This window comes from Sceloporus occidentalis, unplaced genomic scaffold (genome assembly GCF_023333645.1).
Source record: "Sceloporus occidentalis isolate IW3139 unplaced genomic scaffold, rSceOcc1.0.p SCAF_25, whole genome shotgun sequence".
NCBI lineage: Eukaryota > Metazoa > Chordata > Lepidosauria > Squamata > Phrynosomatidae > Sceloporus > Sceloporus occidentalis.
In genome coordinates, this window is record NW_028317005.1 from 7,270,267 (window position 1) to 7,283,091 (window position 12,825).

At 38.5% G+C, this 12,825-nt stretch overlaps 2 protein-coding genes across 7 annotated transcripts in view; one reads left to right on the forward strand and one right to left on the reverse strand.

Annotated features, from left to right (window-relative positions):
- The window catches only part of LOC149300344 (voltage-gated potassium channel subunit beta-1-like), a 142,591-nt gene extending 140,430 nt beyond the window's left edge, over positions 1-2,161 (forward strand). For all 5 annotated transcript variants that reach the window (XM_089485244.1, XM_089485247.1, XM_089485245.1 and 2 more), the window contains 2 exons: positions 252-340; positions 2,072-2,161. In XM_089485244.1, the coding sequence (XP_089341370.1) occupies positions 252-340; positions 2,072-2,161 (179 nt within the window). The remainder of the gene's footprint in view (positions 1-251; positions 341-2,071) is intronic.
- A 3,478-nt stretch (positions 2,162-5,639) lies between these two features.
- LOC149300345 (translocon-associated protein subunit gamma) lies at positions 5,640-8,040 on the reverse strand. Of its 2 annotated transcripts, none has more exons than XM_089485386.1 (5): positions 7,908-8,040; positions 6,918-7,044; positions 6,712-6,810; positions 6,329-6,460; positions 5,640-5,706 (listed from the first exon to the last, which is right to left on the reverse strand). In XM_089485386.1, the coding sequence occupies exons 1-5, from the start codon at positions 8,038-8,040 to the stop codon at positions 5,640-5,642; spliced, it is 558 nt and encodes a 185-aa protein (XP_089341512.1). The 2 variants fall into 2 exon arrangements, with proteins under 2 accessions (XP_089341512.1, XP_089341511.1); XM_089485385.1 differs by having other exon boundaries at positions 6,685-6,810.
- Positions 8,041-12,825: the final 4,785 nt, after the last annotated feature.

A 12,825-nucleotide genomic window follows, 5' to 3' on the forward strand; every position in this document is an offset into this window, starting at 1 on the left:
GCCTTAGCGCTGATGTGGATAAAATTCCAACAAGTACCCCCTCCTTGCCGGTACTTGCCTGGGTGTAGACAGACTGATAGATCCAAACATAGCCGGTTCTTCGAGTAATGAATCTAAGGTTTATAACAGGGGGCTATTTCAGGCCCTTTATAGAGTTTAAGAACCTCCAGAGGATGTGGCATCTTGTTTCCCATTTCAGTTGTTGTATTACAGGTGAAACCATTAGTAAATTTTTCTGTCTTCTCGTGCAGCTTGGTGCCTGCGGAATGAGGGGGTAAGTTCTGTCCTCTTAGGGTCCTCTAATCCAGAACAACTGGTAGAAAACCTTGGAGCCATACAGGTACTTACTGCTATCATATTTGAAATGTATATGCACATAAAGATAAGCGTATATTTGGTGATTTCCTAGTCAGTTTGCTGTCTGCTTAAGTAAATCTTCTCATTTGAATGGCCTCATTGCCCGGTCATATTAAACTTAAATACATTTTTGGTAAGCTTCTGGAGTTGGTCTAGTAACAGAACTTATAAAGCCTTATTCCCTAACCATAGATGTACCATTTGACACAACAGAAAGGAAGGACAATGTATGGGCTTCTACCTGCGTGTCTGAATTAGGCAGAAACGGGGTCTCTCCTACATAGCATCCAAAAGAGTGTTACTGTATTAAAATTACTGAATTAGACCACTTTTTAGACTTTCCACCTGAATTTTTTTAAATTACACAGATGATTTATACTGCCTGAGGGGGGGCTTCCCTTTGAAATTCTAAGCGCAGAGTTTTGGGTCTCTTCCTGCACGTACTCTTTAGTATGTTAACCCCTTCATTCCCCTATAGACGTACCGGGACGTCCAAAAACGCCCACAAAGAAACCCCTATGGACGTCCCGGTACGTCCAGCCCTTTGACAGCCTGGACTCCCCCCTGTCAGCAGAAGCCGGCATCGCCGGCTTTCTGCTGCCCGATCTCCCGTAACAGCTTCCGGCATGAAAGCAAACGCGCGATCGGGAATTCCCTGCGGGGATATCCTGCCCTCCGATGAGGCACAGAGACGCTGCGATCTCTATGCAGGTCTGTGAGGACCTGCATAGAGATCACAGTGTGATCGGTGCAGGGGGATCGCGGGGAGGGGAGTGAGAAACCATCTCTCTCACTCTCCCTCCCATCCTGAAAGAGAAAAGCAGAAAAAAAAAAAAGTTAATTCATTTAAAAAATAATATTAAATAAATCATTAAAATAATAATATATATAATACAAAAAAAATTATAATGTGAGCTGTGATGTCATTGTGACATCACTGGCATGTTCAGGAGGTCCCTAGGAGGACCTCTAACCATTTCTGTGTAAAAATAATATATAAAAAATAGAAAAAAATGTTAAAAAAATATAAAAAAAAAATAAAAAAAATATATATATGAAAAGATAATAAAAAAAATTATTAAAAAACCTTACTTCCCATTGCTCTAGCATAACATCTAGCCAGTATAACCCTTCTGACCCCGTTCACAACCCCCAAACCCGTTAAGCCATAGGCATAAAAATTATTCAAAAAATGTACACCTTATAGTATGCTCCCTGGTGTTGGGAAAGTCTTGAAAATCTATATAAATTAGGTGTTTCTGAAATCAGGACACCTGAATTAATAAACTTGGAGGGGATTTTCCATCACTTTACCTAATTTTGTGAGGATTCAGAGGGAAAATGTAAAAAAAAATTAGTTTATTTTTCTAATCTTCGCTAGTTTTTACTAAATTTCTCATTCTAAATTTTCAGCTAATCATCCAACTATGGTATCAAACAAAAGCTCTATCTTTCCTTGAAAAAAACAATATATAGTTTATATGGGTACACTATTCACAGGAAAAGAGAATCATCGCTAAACTGACATACCCCAAAAATGGCAAAATTGCTCTGGGCTTTGAGGTACCAGAAACCCCTGGGATTGAAGGGGTTAAACAAATAACACCCAGCAGATCTGTCATATAAAAACAACCTATCATTACTGAGAATGAATGAATGATAATTTCACTTTTTATTTTTATTCACATCATCCCCGGCCCCCTTTCTCCTGTAGGTTCTGCCAAAGATGACGTCCCATATAGTGAATGAGGTTGACAACATTTTGGGAAACAAACCGTACAGTAAAAAGGACTACCGATCATAATACTCTGCATGAAGAAAAGGACTGCATGGTTATACCAGTGCCCTGTATATAGTACTGGATCAATATCTGTATACTGGACTTTCCAGTTACCTGCTGTAGTATCTGTTACTGGGGTTGCTAATGCTGAACACCTACCTTGCAAGCACATCTATAACCCATTATTATTTCTTTCATACCATTTAACTCCAAGCTTTCTTGCTTGCGCCGAAACAAAACAAGCAGATATATGAAGTGGTATGAGAAATATTATGTCAATGTCAATGAAGAGATGGTGCATTTGTTTTTAATATGCAATATATTTTCTTACTGTATAATTGGTCTCTTGGGGAGTTAAGATGGTTCTGCAAGAGAAATAGGGAAATTCATCTTTGGTATATACTTTATATATTTCTCAGAAATACATATGGCTCACAATTGAAGATTATTCACTAAGCAGTGAGTTGCAGGTGAACTGAACTGGGATAAATATTTCATCTCACTTTTTAACTATGTTACATGACAGACCAACCCTGGGGAGTTCCTTCTGTATGAAGAGTGGATATGACCCTGTATAATGCATATTCAAACATGTAAAAAGTTCTCACCATTTGAGTTTAGGATTATGGAAGACCAGCTCCTTCCTTCAGAAGAGGATCGCTGGCGCTGGTCCATCATTACAGCATAGTGAAGTCATACTGGGAATGTTTTCTACAACCACAGTGATCTAGGGTGAGCAGCAGTGTATTGAGTGAAGGAGTGCAGAAAGGGATGTGCTGCAGATGATAAGCAGTGAAGAAGGGAGTGTGAGATTCTGTAACCTCTTTAATGTTGGAGTAGAAAACATCAATATGTGTAGGTGTATTTAACCTCTTAAATCTTATCTAATTATTTAATTGTACAAACATCCATTACTCATAAATTAATTACCCAAAAATCCAATATAACTCATGTTAGATGAAATAGAAGGAAAACAACAGGTGCTGGAGAATTTGTATAGAAAATAGTTTAGAAACATAAGATAGCAAAAGTCTGGATCTAGGATTGTTCATGTTTCTAGTAAAAGTCCTTAAAACTTTTACCGATAGAGGCACATTGATTAGAAATGCATTGCCCAGCGCATTCACTTAAACACACACTAGCGCCAGGAATATGTACATATTCAGATGTGTTCAACCTGTGGGTTTGGTTGTGGAAATCTAGTTTGTGTGGCTGAGAGGTGTGATGTGTGTGTCAGTTGGTTGAGAATACCGTGTTCATTAGGCTCAGAGTGAAACATGATTGAATGGCCGTATTTGAGTTTGTCAGCATGGCTGAGAATGGTAACTGAGTTTGTGTCAGTATGTTTGCATCAGTGTGGCAAAGTGTGATGGGTATTTAATTTGGGGCTAAGACACAGAATATTGGCACTATGACATTTGGGCTTGGAGCTCAGTTAATTTTTTATTCACAGTCTGGCCTTTAGTAAGTGAGATAATATGTGTAAATCACCTGCAACTCACGATTTAAATATTAAAACTATTTTCTAGATTTTCATCCATGACGACTAAAATTTGCTGAATATGTCATAAGAGAAAAACAACTTTATAGAAAGTTATGTGAGAAAAAAAATAATGGGGAAAAGGAATAGCAAAAATATTTTTTAAATGTTTCTTTTGCTTTTATTTTTGGATTTCTGAGCTGTAGCCAAGTATAATTTTTGAATCTGCTAAAGGAAAAACACGATAAAAAAATACTATTTTTTTTACTTGCACTCAACTGGAAGACTGATGCGTAACTGTTACTGGTTGTAGGTTATACGTAAGTTTAATATCGTAAAAGGAAACCTTTTTAATATATATTTTTCTTAAATGGAATTCCTATCCTGTAATATATATGAGCACATGGATGTGTTACATTATGTAAAGATTGCTGTATGGTATTTTTGAACTTGTACATTTTCTAAGAAGAGGCTCCTGGTAATTTCTGAATAAAGCACATTTCTGTGGAGATTACAAAATCGTTCCTCTATGTCAGCACTACAATTAATCACTTTCTGTTCAGTTCTGTACCAGCATTAAATTAAGTCAAACGTGATTAAACTGGCTCCTTATGTGTTTCCCAAACCTTTATTTTACGTTTAATGTAGTTTACTCGGCAATATTCCAGGCCCCCACATTCACAAGCTTCAGCACATGGGACTTTAAGTTTGGGTCCATCCACAGTATATGGTTGGGAGCCCACTTTTCCTTTGGTAGTCCCAATAAACAGGACGTTAACCAAGACAACACTCAGAATAAGCTTGTGGGTTTTGGCCGACACATAGTACTAAAGCCTCACATTATGTGTATATGTTTGCAAGTCTGGGTTTGTGCAACAGCTGCTGTTGTTGTTAAATATGGCCTAACTTCATGTTGCAACCCAGTGAACTAGGATTGCATGTAGACATAACGGGCTCAATTCAATGACCTGAATAAACATTAATTGTGCTCAAAGGTGTAATAAAAACAGCCATTCAACAGCCTGGCTAAACCTCATAGAACGATTGTATATTCTGTGATAAGAACACCGAAAATGGTACATTGAAACCATAGCAATCCATGCCCTGAAGGTGATTCATTAGGCGTGAAGGATATCTGAGTACATCAAATGGATACATTTTTGTCTGCACATTTCAAACCACCATATCTTCTGTCTAACCCCAGCCCCCCCGCGAAGCCTTCTTTCTTTTGTTTTTAAAGTGATATATATTTTATAACTCAAAATTAAGTCCATGGTGCATGCAACATAATAAGTCTGTTTGCTACCACGGAGTTGGCATAAAGATAAACATGGCAACATGTAGCTAGCTGATGCAAGACATAAAATAAAAGTTAGACTCACACTTAAGTAGCTTGCTGCAGTGTGGCGACATCACAAATATACAAAAAAGCCACAACTGCATGAGAACTTCTTAAAGTGTCACTTTTGTTGACCATGTACGTAGAGTGTACAGCACTGCAGAATATGACAGTGCTATGTAAAACAAAATAAAAATAGATGGCACTCTAAGGGTCCAACTTACTGGGGTTAATTCACTAAAGGAGAGTTGGCAGGAGAACTTACAGGAAAATTGTGGTTTTAACTCCCTCAATTCACTATTCATTATGAATAGTCATTCCCAGCAAAAGTATCAAGCAAGAAGTGCTGAGCTGGCCCTGTATAATGCATACTTTAATGTGTAAGACTCCAGAGATCTCACTGACCTAACTACTACACATTATACAGGTCAGTATTAAGTCATGCGGAAACACTCCATCTAGTGAACACACTCTACTTAGTTAACTGCAGCATGAAGGACAAACTTAGGAAGGGTTGAGCTGTCCATCTCTACTGCATCGCGATAAAAAAAAAAAAATGCAAATAAAGCATCAAGAAAAGGAAAAAAAACAACTCAATGTTTATTGAACAAATTGTTGGCAAAAAAAAAACCATTTACAGAAAAAGTTGATGTAGAAAGTAAGTTGTTCATGGTTCAAAATATTTACTTGGATCCTGTTGACAGCAGAGCGATCAAACCAGAGGATGCACTAATAGTTAAAATGTAGTTCCTGAGCCAAGAGTTAAGGAGAAAACAAACAAAAAAAATCAGGATAAAATAAAAGTGTAAACTCCATTCTTCGGTGGGCAGAAGTTAGAGAATATATAAATTAGCACCAAATGTCACAGTTTAAAGAACCATATAACACCAATTTAACAATATATATGTATTAAAACCCAATCTCGCACCCATACCAGTAATAATTTCTGTTGCATATAGTTTACCAGTGCTCATTAAGTTGTTTCTCCATTATGACAGACGCTAATATGAAGAGAATGGAAGTGATCAGGCATACAGATTGGCCTCCAACTGCCATTGAATACAGGTTTCCTTAGGAAGGTTAAACAACCACTTATCACGAACTGTCCATTGAACACCTATCTGCACATGGTATTCACTGTTGCTTTAGCACAGTTTTTACACACTGGCTTCACAGCAAAACTAACATTTTACAGTCTTATTGGCTGCTGCTCTAATGCTATTGGCAGATAATTTCTATTGAGGCCTGCTCACAGCAAGCGTATACCCCACTGTGACAACTAAGCTACCGTAGTGTTTGCATTACGAAAAATGACAGAAAAATAGTAATTTGCATTATCCCAGCAGTTAGTTTGCAACTATAGAAAGGATACACTGTAGGGTTGAAGTTCTTCAGCAGGAAGAATGAAGCCACGATGACCACTACTAGGAATAGGCTGTTATTGTAGAAAATGGAGAAAGTGGTAGCCTCATAATCGGCAACTTCATTTTTCTTCCATAGAATCCTAAAGCAAGGAAAACAAAAGAATGTGTCATAATGTAACAGTTTTTGGATAAATCTGTGGAGCATTGCACCACTTATCTGACTGCTTGATAAACTCTCTCGTTAAAAAAAAATTCTAATAAACAAATGTCTGCTATAATGAAAACATAAGCTAATTATAAAAGCTTCATATATAAAAGAAAACTCTAAATGTCGTAAGGCATTATATTTTCCAGTCAAATAAACATTGTAATGTTCAAGCAGGGTGCCCACCTTTCATCTTTCTCCTTCCTTGACATCTTTCTGTTATCGGCTTCAGACAGCTTGCGCGTTACCTCTTTAGAAACTGCATCTTCTCGTTTCTGGGCCACCCTACATGGGAATATTGCATTAAAGTACATTAGAAAACAGTTCTTACCAAATTTAAAAACATACATTTACCCTTCAAACAAATGTTTATATAGAAGAAACATACTTACTTATGTTTAAGAACAAATTTGACATTCTTGTAAGCGAAAGCCACAAGGTAAGTGCTGACCAGCGTCATCACGGTATATAGAACAGCTGACTGCACAAGGTCCATATGCCATATCCTCCAATACAACCCTGAAAACACAAGTTATATTGGGTAAGCCTATTACCCTGCCTCGACAATTAAGAGATACATCGACTCGGACCAACATGGTAAGAAACGTGCCACGCTTCCTAAAATTTTTTTAACGAACAAACAGCAAGGTGCAGGGAAGGTGAATGAATGCAGAAGTCAGTAGAAGGGCACAATCATGCAGAAGCCTACACAAGTCATATGATTAGTAAGAATATTGCACCTAGAGAGTGCGTTTAAAGATGTTATATGGAGTATTAATTTTAGTGCCAATAATATAATGAAGTTGTGTCTATTACAGTAGCAGTTATGTAAAGAAACTGAATGCAGTACTCAAGTTTTTGCACTGGAACAGCGATCACCTATATGGTTAATATTACATTGTGCCATCATATGTAGTTTCTCAATAGCCTATAAGTCCTTTGGAATTTAAGATCAAAACCAGGGGCATCATTCTTTTTAGGAACTATGTTTAAAGTGCAGTAAAGATTGCAAGCTCATGGGTAAAATTAACTCTTGTCTTGCATGCATTCTTCCCCATGTGCTTGTTATAAGTGTCCCATATTTACACAGCACTGCCGTATACGTTAGCAAATAAAGCTGACGATAACAACAACAATAATAATAATAATGGAATAATTTGAGTAGGCGCACAATGTAATGAATGAATCAATGTAATGAACTACAAACGCACTTAATTACAGTTACTATTTGGTGAGTTACTATATAAAGGCTTTTTACCTTTTAAGACAAAAACAATGAATTAAACACAGAAGATGTATTAAAATACACTATATTACAATGCAGGGGAGAGGCCCCGACCTGCCAACTCACACCCCTGCCCCAGCCCGTCAGAAACACTTACAGATCGGGATGGCAGACACGATGAAGGCATTGCCGTAGAAAAGAGCAGACGATTTAGCCGAGAGGTTGCGGCTGAAGTCCTGCAGTAAGAGGTCTTCCTCGCTTTGCTGTTTGCTGGTGCCTTTGGGAGCCATGATGTGATGTGCGGATTGAGGAGAGACACGTCTCACACTGACTGACTGGCTCTTCACGGCCACCGTCAGAACAATCTCCCTACTGAAACGTCAGCAATACCAGACCGGAAACGGAAGTAATGCGTAGGGGTGGAGTCATTTCGTCCGTAATTCCGTAGACATGTAAGGGGAGTGGGTGTGCTGTGAGGATTCTAGGAGCGAGAAAGTACAGCCCTCTGAATCAAAGTCCTCGTCATCAGTGTAAACTGACAGGTCGATGTGGTGTATCTGCGGGAACGTGTACCCCGTTCCTTATACTGACAACGTGGCTTTGCGCCGTGCACGCTAGAATATATGTATAGATCTATTAATATATCTATATTATTATTTCCTCAGCGGGGACCTGCTGTGGTTAATAACCCCTTCAATCCCAGGGGTTTTTGGTACCTCAAAGCCCAGAGCAATTTTGCCATTTTTGCGCTTTGTCTGTTCAGAGATGATTCTCTTTTCCTGTGAATAGTGTACCCATGTAAACTATATATTGTTTTTTTCAAGGAGAGATAGAGCTTTCTTTTGATACCGTAGTTGGATGATTAGCTGAAAATTTAGAATGAGAAATTTAGTAAAAACTAGAGAAAGTTAGAAAAACTGATTTTTTTTACATTTTCCCTCTGAATCCTCACAAAATTAGGTAAAGTGATGGAAAATCCCCTCCAAGTTTATCAATTCAGGTGTCCTGATTTCAGAAATACCTAATTTATATAGATTTTCCATACTTTCCCAGCACCAGGGAGCATACTATAAGGTGTACATTTTTTGTTTAATTTTTATGCCTATGGCTTAACGGGTTTGGGGGTTGTGAACGGGGGCAGGAGGGTTATACTGGCTAGATGTTATGCTAGGGCAATGGGATGTAAGGTTTTATAATTATTATTTTTTTTATTATATTTTTTTTAATATTTTATTTATTTTTTGTATTTTTTTATATATTTTTTTTGGTTTTAGGGACCTCCTAAACATGCCAGTGATGTCACAATGACATCACAGCTCACATTATTTTTTTATTATTATTTATATTATTATTTTAATGATTTTTTTAAATGAATTAACGGCTTTTTTTTAATTCACTGTTTCAGGACGGGAGGGGGAGTGAGAGACATGGTTTCTCACTCCCCTCCCCGCGATCCCCCTGCACCGATCACACTGTGATCTCTATGCAGGTCCTTACAGACCTGCACAGAGATCGCAGCGTCTGCGCCTCATCGGAGGACAGGATATCCCCTGCAGGGGACATATCCTGTCCTGTCCTCCGAGAGATCGCAGCGTCTGCGCCTCATCGGAGGACAGGATATCCCCTGCAGGGGATATCCTGTCCTTCGATGACCTTCCGGGTTACGTCAGCAGTGACGCAACCCGGAAGGGAATGCCCGATCAGGCAGTTTGAAACATAACAGCTTTCCGGCTTTCATGCCGGAAGCTGTTACAGCAGATCGGACAGCAGAAAGCCGGCGATGCCGGCTTCTGCTGTCAGTGGGGAGTCCAGGCTGTCAAACGACAGCCTGATCTCCCGTGCAGTGGCAGGGATGTGTCCCTGACGCTGCAAGAAGGGCTGGACGTACAGTAGGGGTTTCTTAATAGGCGTTTTTTGGACGTCCCGGTACGTCTATAGGGGATTGAAGGCGTTAAGTATAGTGTTTCAACACTATTACCAATCTTACCAAGTGTCCCACGTGCAGGTGTTTAGTGAATATGATTGTATAGCATGCATCAAATGGCTTCCTAATGACAATTATAACATTTTGTAGAATTACCTTTGTTGGTTGAAATAATGGTCGAATTCTCCTCAGAAAGAGTTTCCTTTAATTAGATCATGCGCATAATCGAGACAAGGCACACAACACACAAAAGTCGAAGCGTTGTCTGATTACATGTTTGAATTACATGGTTTATATAGCATCTTATCTACTTCTAATAGCATGCTTCTTTCTGATTGGTTACTTTTCAAGCAGGTTACACCTCTTTAAGCTGCATAATTAAGAATGGCCTTGACTTGACCCTTTGCACATATATAGAAGAACATAGAGTAGACATGTCGGCGTGAACTCGTCCATATATCCTAGACTAGACATTCCCTGCTTTCTTTTGTCTTTGACAGCAATAATATTTACGATAACATAAACATTTTTCTAACATTTCCCTCCTGTTTATCAAAATATTATTCAATATCAGACTCTTCATCTTCAGTATCCGTCATTAGCACTGATAATTCATCTTTCATGTCAATAACGTCATTAATATGTAGAGTCTCAGATACTTTTAATAATTGATCACATTCTTCTTTGTCGATCAGGGAGTACATAGTCTGATTTACAGCTTTATCAATTGTCTTATTCAAAAATCCTCTGCAACATGGAATAAAACAGCATCCTCCGAATATCAATACTGCGGATACTATAGTGATAGTAATTATTCCGGACATTATCATTCCCGACCATCGCCCGAACCATCCTTCTAACCAAGAGGTGAACACATTATGTATTCCTGCATTCTCGGCAAATTCATTTGATAAGGATGTTAGTCCTTAAAGGGCTTTGGTCTCCGCACAACCACCAAATATCTGCTCTCATCTGGGTTGGCTGTCTCAGTCCTGTGGAAAAAGTCTCGACACACAGTGAATTAGACAAATCTTTATAATCAAAATAGCTGCTATTACCCTGAAGTTTCATACAGGTGTAATTTCCCCCATATATTTGCACTGTTAGAGGTAATTCAGGTCTCTTAACCTTGGGAAACAAGTCCAATATATGACAAGTTCCGTTTCCAGGTGGGGTATAAGTCTTATCTAACAGCTTTATTATCAGAAACCTACGCGCCTATGGTATATAGTCTTTCATCCGTCTTCATAGGTTCTTTTAAAGTAAATAGTAATTTATTACAATTATCATAGGTGGTACATTCAGATTGTAATCTTTTTACAGATAATCTCGTTTTGATTTTACTCGCTCTTGCCCCGGGTATCATATCCCCAATCTCGACTAGCTGTTGTCCACATAGCATAATCCCAACCAAGACATGATGTTATACTTCGTTTTCCAGGGGGCTTTTCGGGCATCCAGCATACATATACATCGGCCTTAGCGTATTTTCTTGCTTGCCCAATATTTTCACAATGGATCAGTTTACACAGATCAATGACAATGGAACTATCTCCTGCTAATGAAAAAGTCAGATTTTGTGCTTTGGTATCTTCCCATTTGATCCCACTTAGCATTAGCATTAGAATAAGGAATTATTGTAAAAGCATCAGTCACTACCCAATAAACTATAAGCAGGCACCACCCCTTCATCCTACCTGGCCGTCAACTCAGGGTTCGGGGAATGGATTTCTTCACTGGCTTGAGACGAGTCCAACCTATCGTCTGGACCCCCCTTTGTACCCAGACTTAATGAGTGACTACCAGCAAGTGGTGTTACCTTCTTACAGTGCGACTGATGTATCCAACAACTCCTCTCAGCTATCTTACATGCCGTGGGGGTGGTTAGTAGTACTTGGTACGATCCTTCCCACCTCAGTGATGACCAATTCTTTCATTTGATTATCCTTATTAGTACCCAATCTCCAACACTCAATTTCTCAGGAATTGGCTCTTGTTTTTCTGGAAGAGAATTAACAGTTTGTATTGATCTGGTGTTCAACATTTTTGCCATATAATCTGCTAGGGTCAATTCAGTTTCATCATTTGCCTCTTTTACCTTTATCTGTGGCAAACTATAGGGTCTCCCGTACATTACTTCAAATGGGGTGAGACCCTGCTTGTTGGGTGTAATACGCATACTCAATTTTACCATAGGTAGGCAAGAAACCCAATTCTTCCCGGTTTCTGCCATGGTCTTTTTTAATTTATTATTTATTGTTCCATTGTTTCTTTCTACCAACCCTGCTGACTGAGGATGATAGGCACAATGATTCTTTAATTGTATACCAAATACTTGTGCAAATCTGGAGATTAGTTGATTGACAAAATGACTGTATATTCTTTCTGGTGTTCCAAATCTAGGAATGATTTCTTTTATCATGAAGACAATTAGCACACAAAATTTTTTTTTTTTTTAGAGTAATTTTGGAACACCTTATCTATCTATCTATTACCATCCCTCCTGTTGAGACATGGCTCAGCCCATGACTCAATAAGGCTGCAAAGCGAAATAATGATTTCGGCAATATTGGTTTGTTGTTAATGTGAAACATTTTGTTACATAGAGTCGCTTTTTTAGACCACCAATATCGTTTTTCAGACATAGGGGCAGCCTGCTGCATATCATACAGAACCTGGTGATTAATTTGTATCTCGTTAGTGATTATGGCAAACATCTCTTGAGCAATTCTTTTTGCTTCAATATCTGCACAGTTATTGCCTAATGCTACAGGATCCTTGCTGTTGGTATGGGCTGCACACTTTATTACAGCTACTTCCTTTGGTAGATTTATAACTGTTAATAGTTCTTCAATCAAGGCTTTATGATTTATTGGTTTCCCTGTGGAGGTAATCATACCTTTTTTTTTCCATTGTTGTGGAAACACATGTATAGTAGAAAATACATATTGACTGTCGGTATAGATATTTACCCGTTTGTCTACTGCCCATTTGCATGCCTCTATGAGAGCCGTTAACTCAGCCGCCTGGGCTAATAAATGATTAGATAATTTACCTCTCTTACTTCAGTATTGCATTGAATATCTCTTTTCCACGAGTGATTAATCTCACATCGCAACACCATATCTCCCACAGACTTCTACTGATCAGT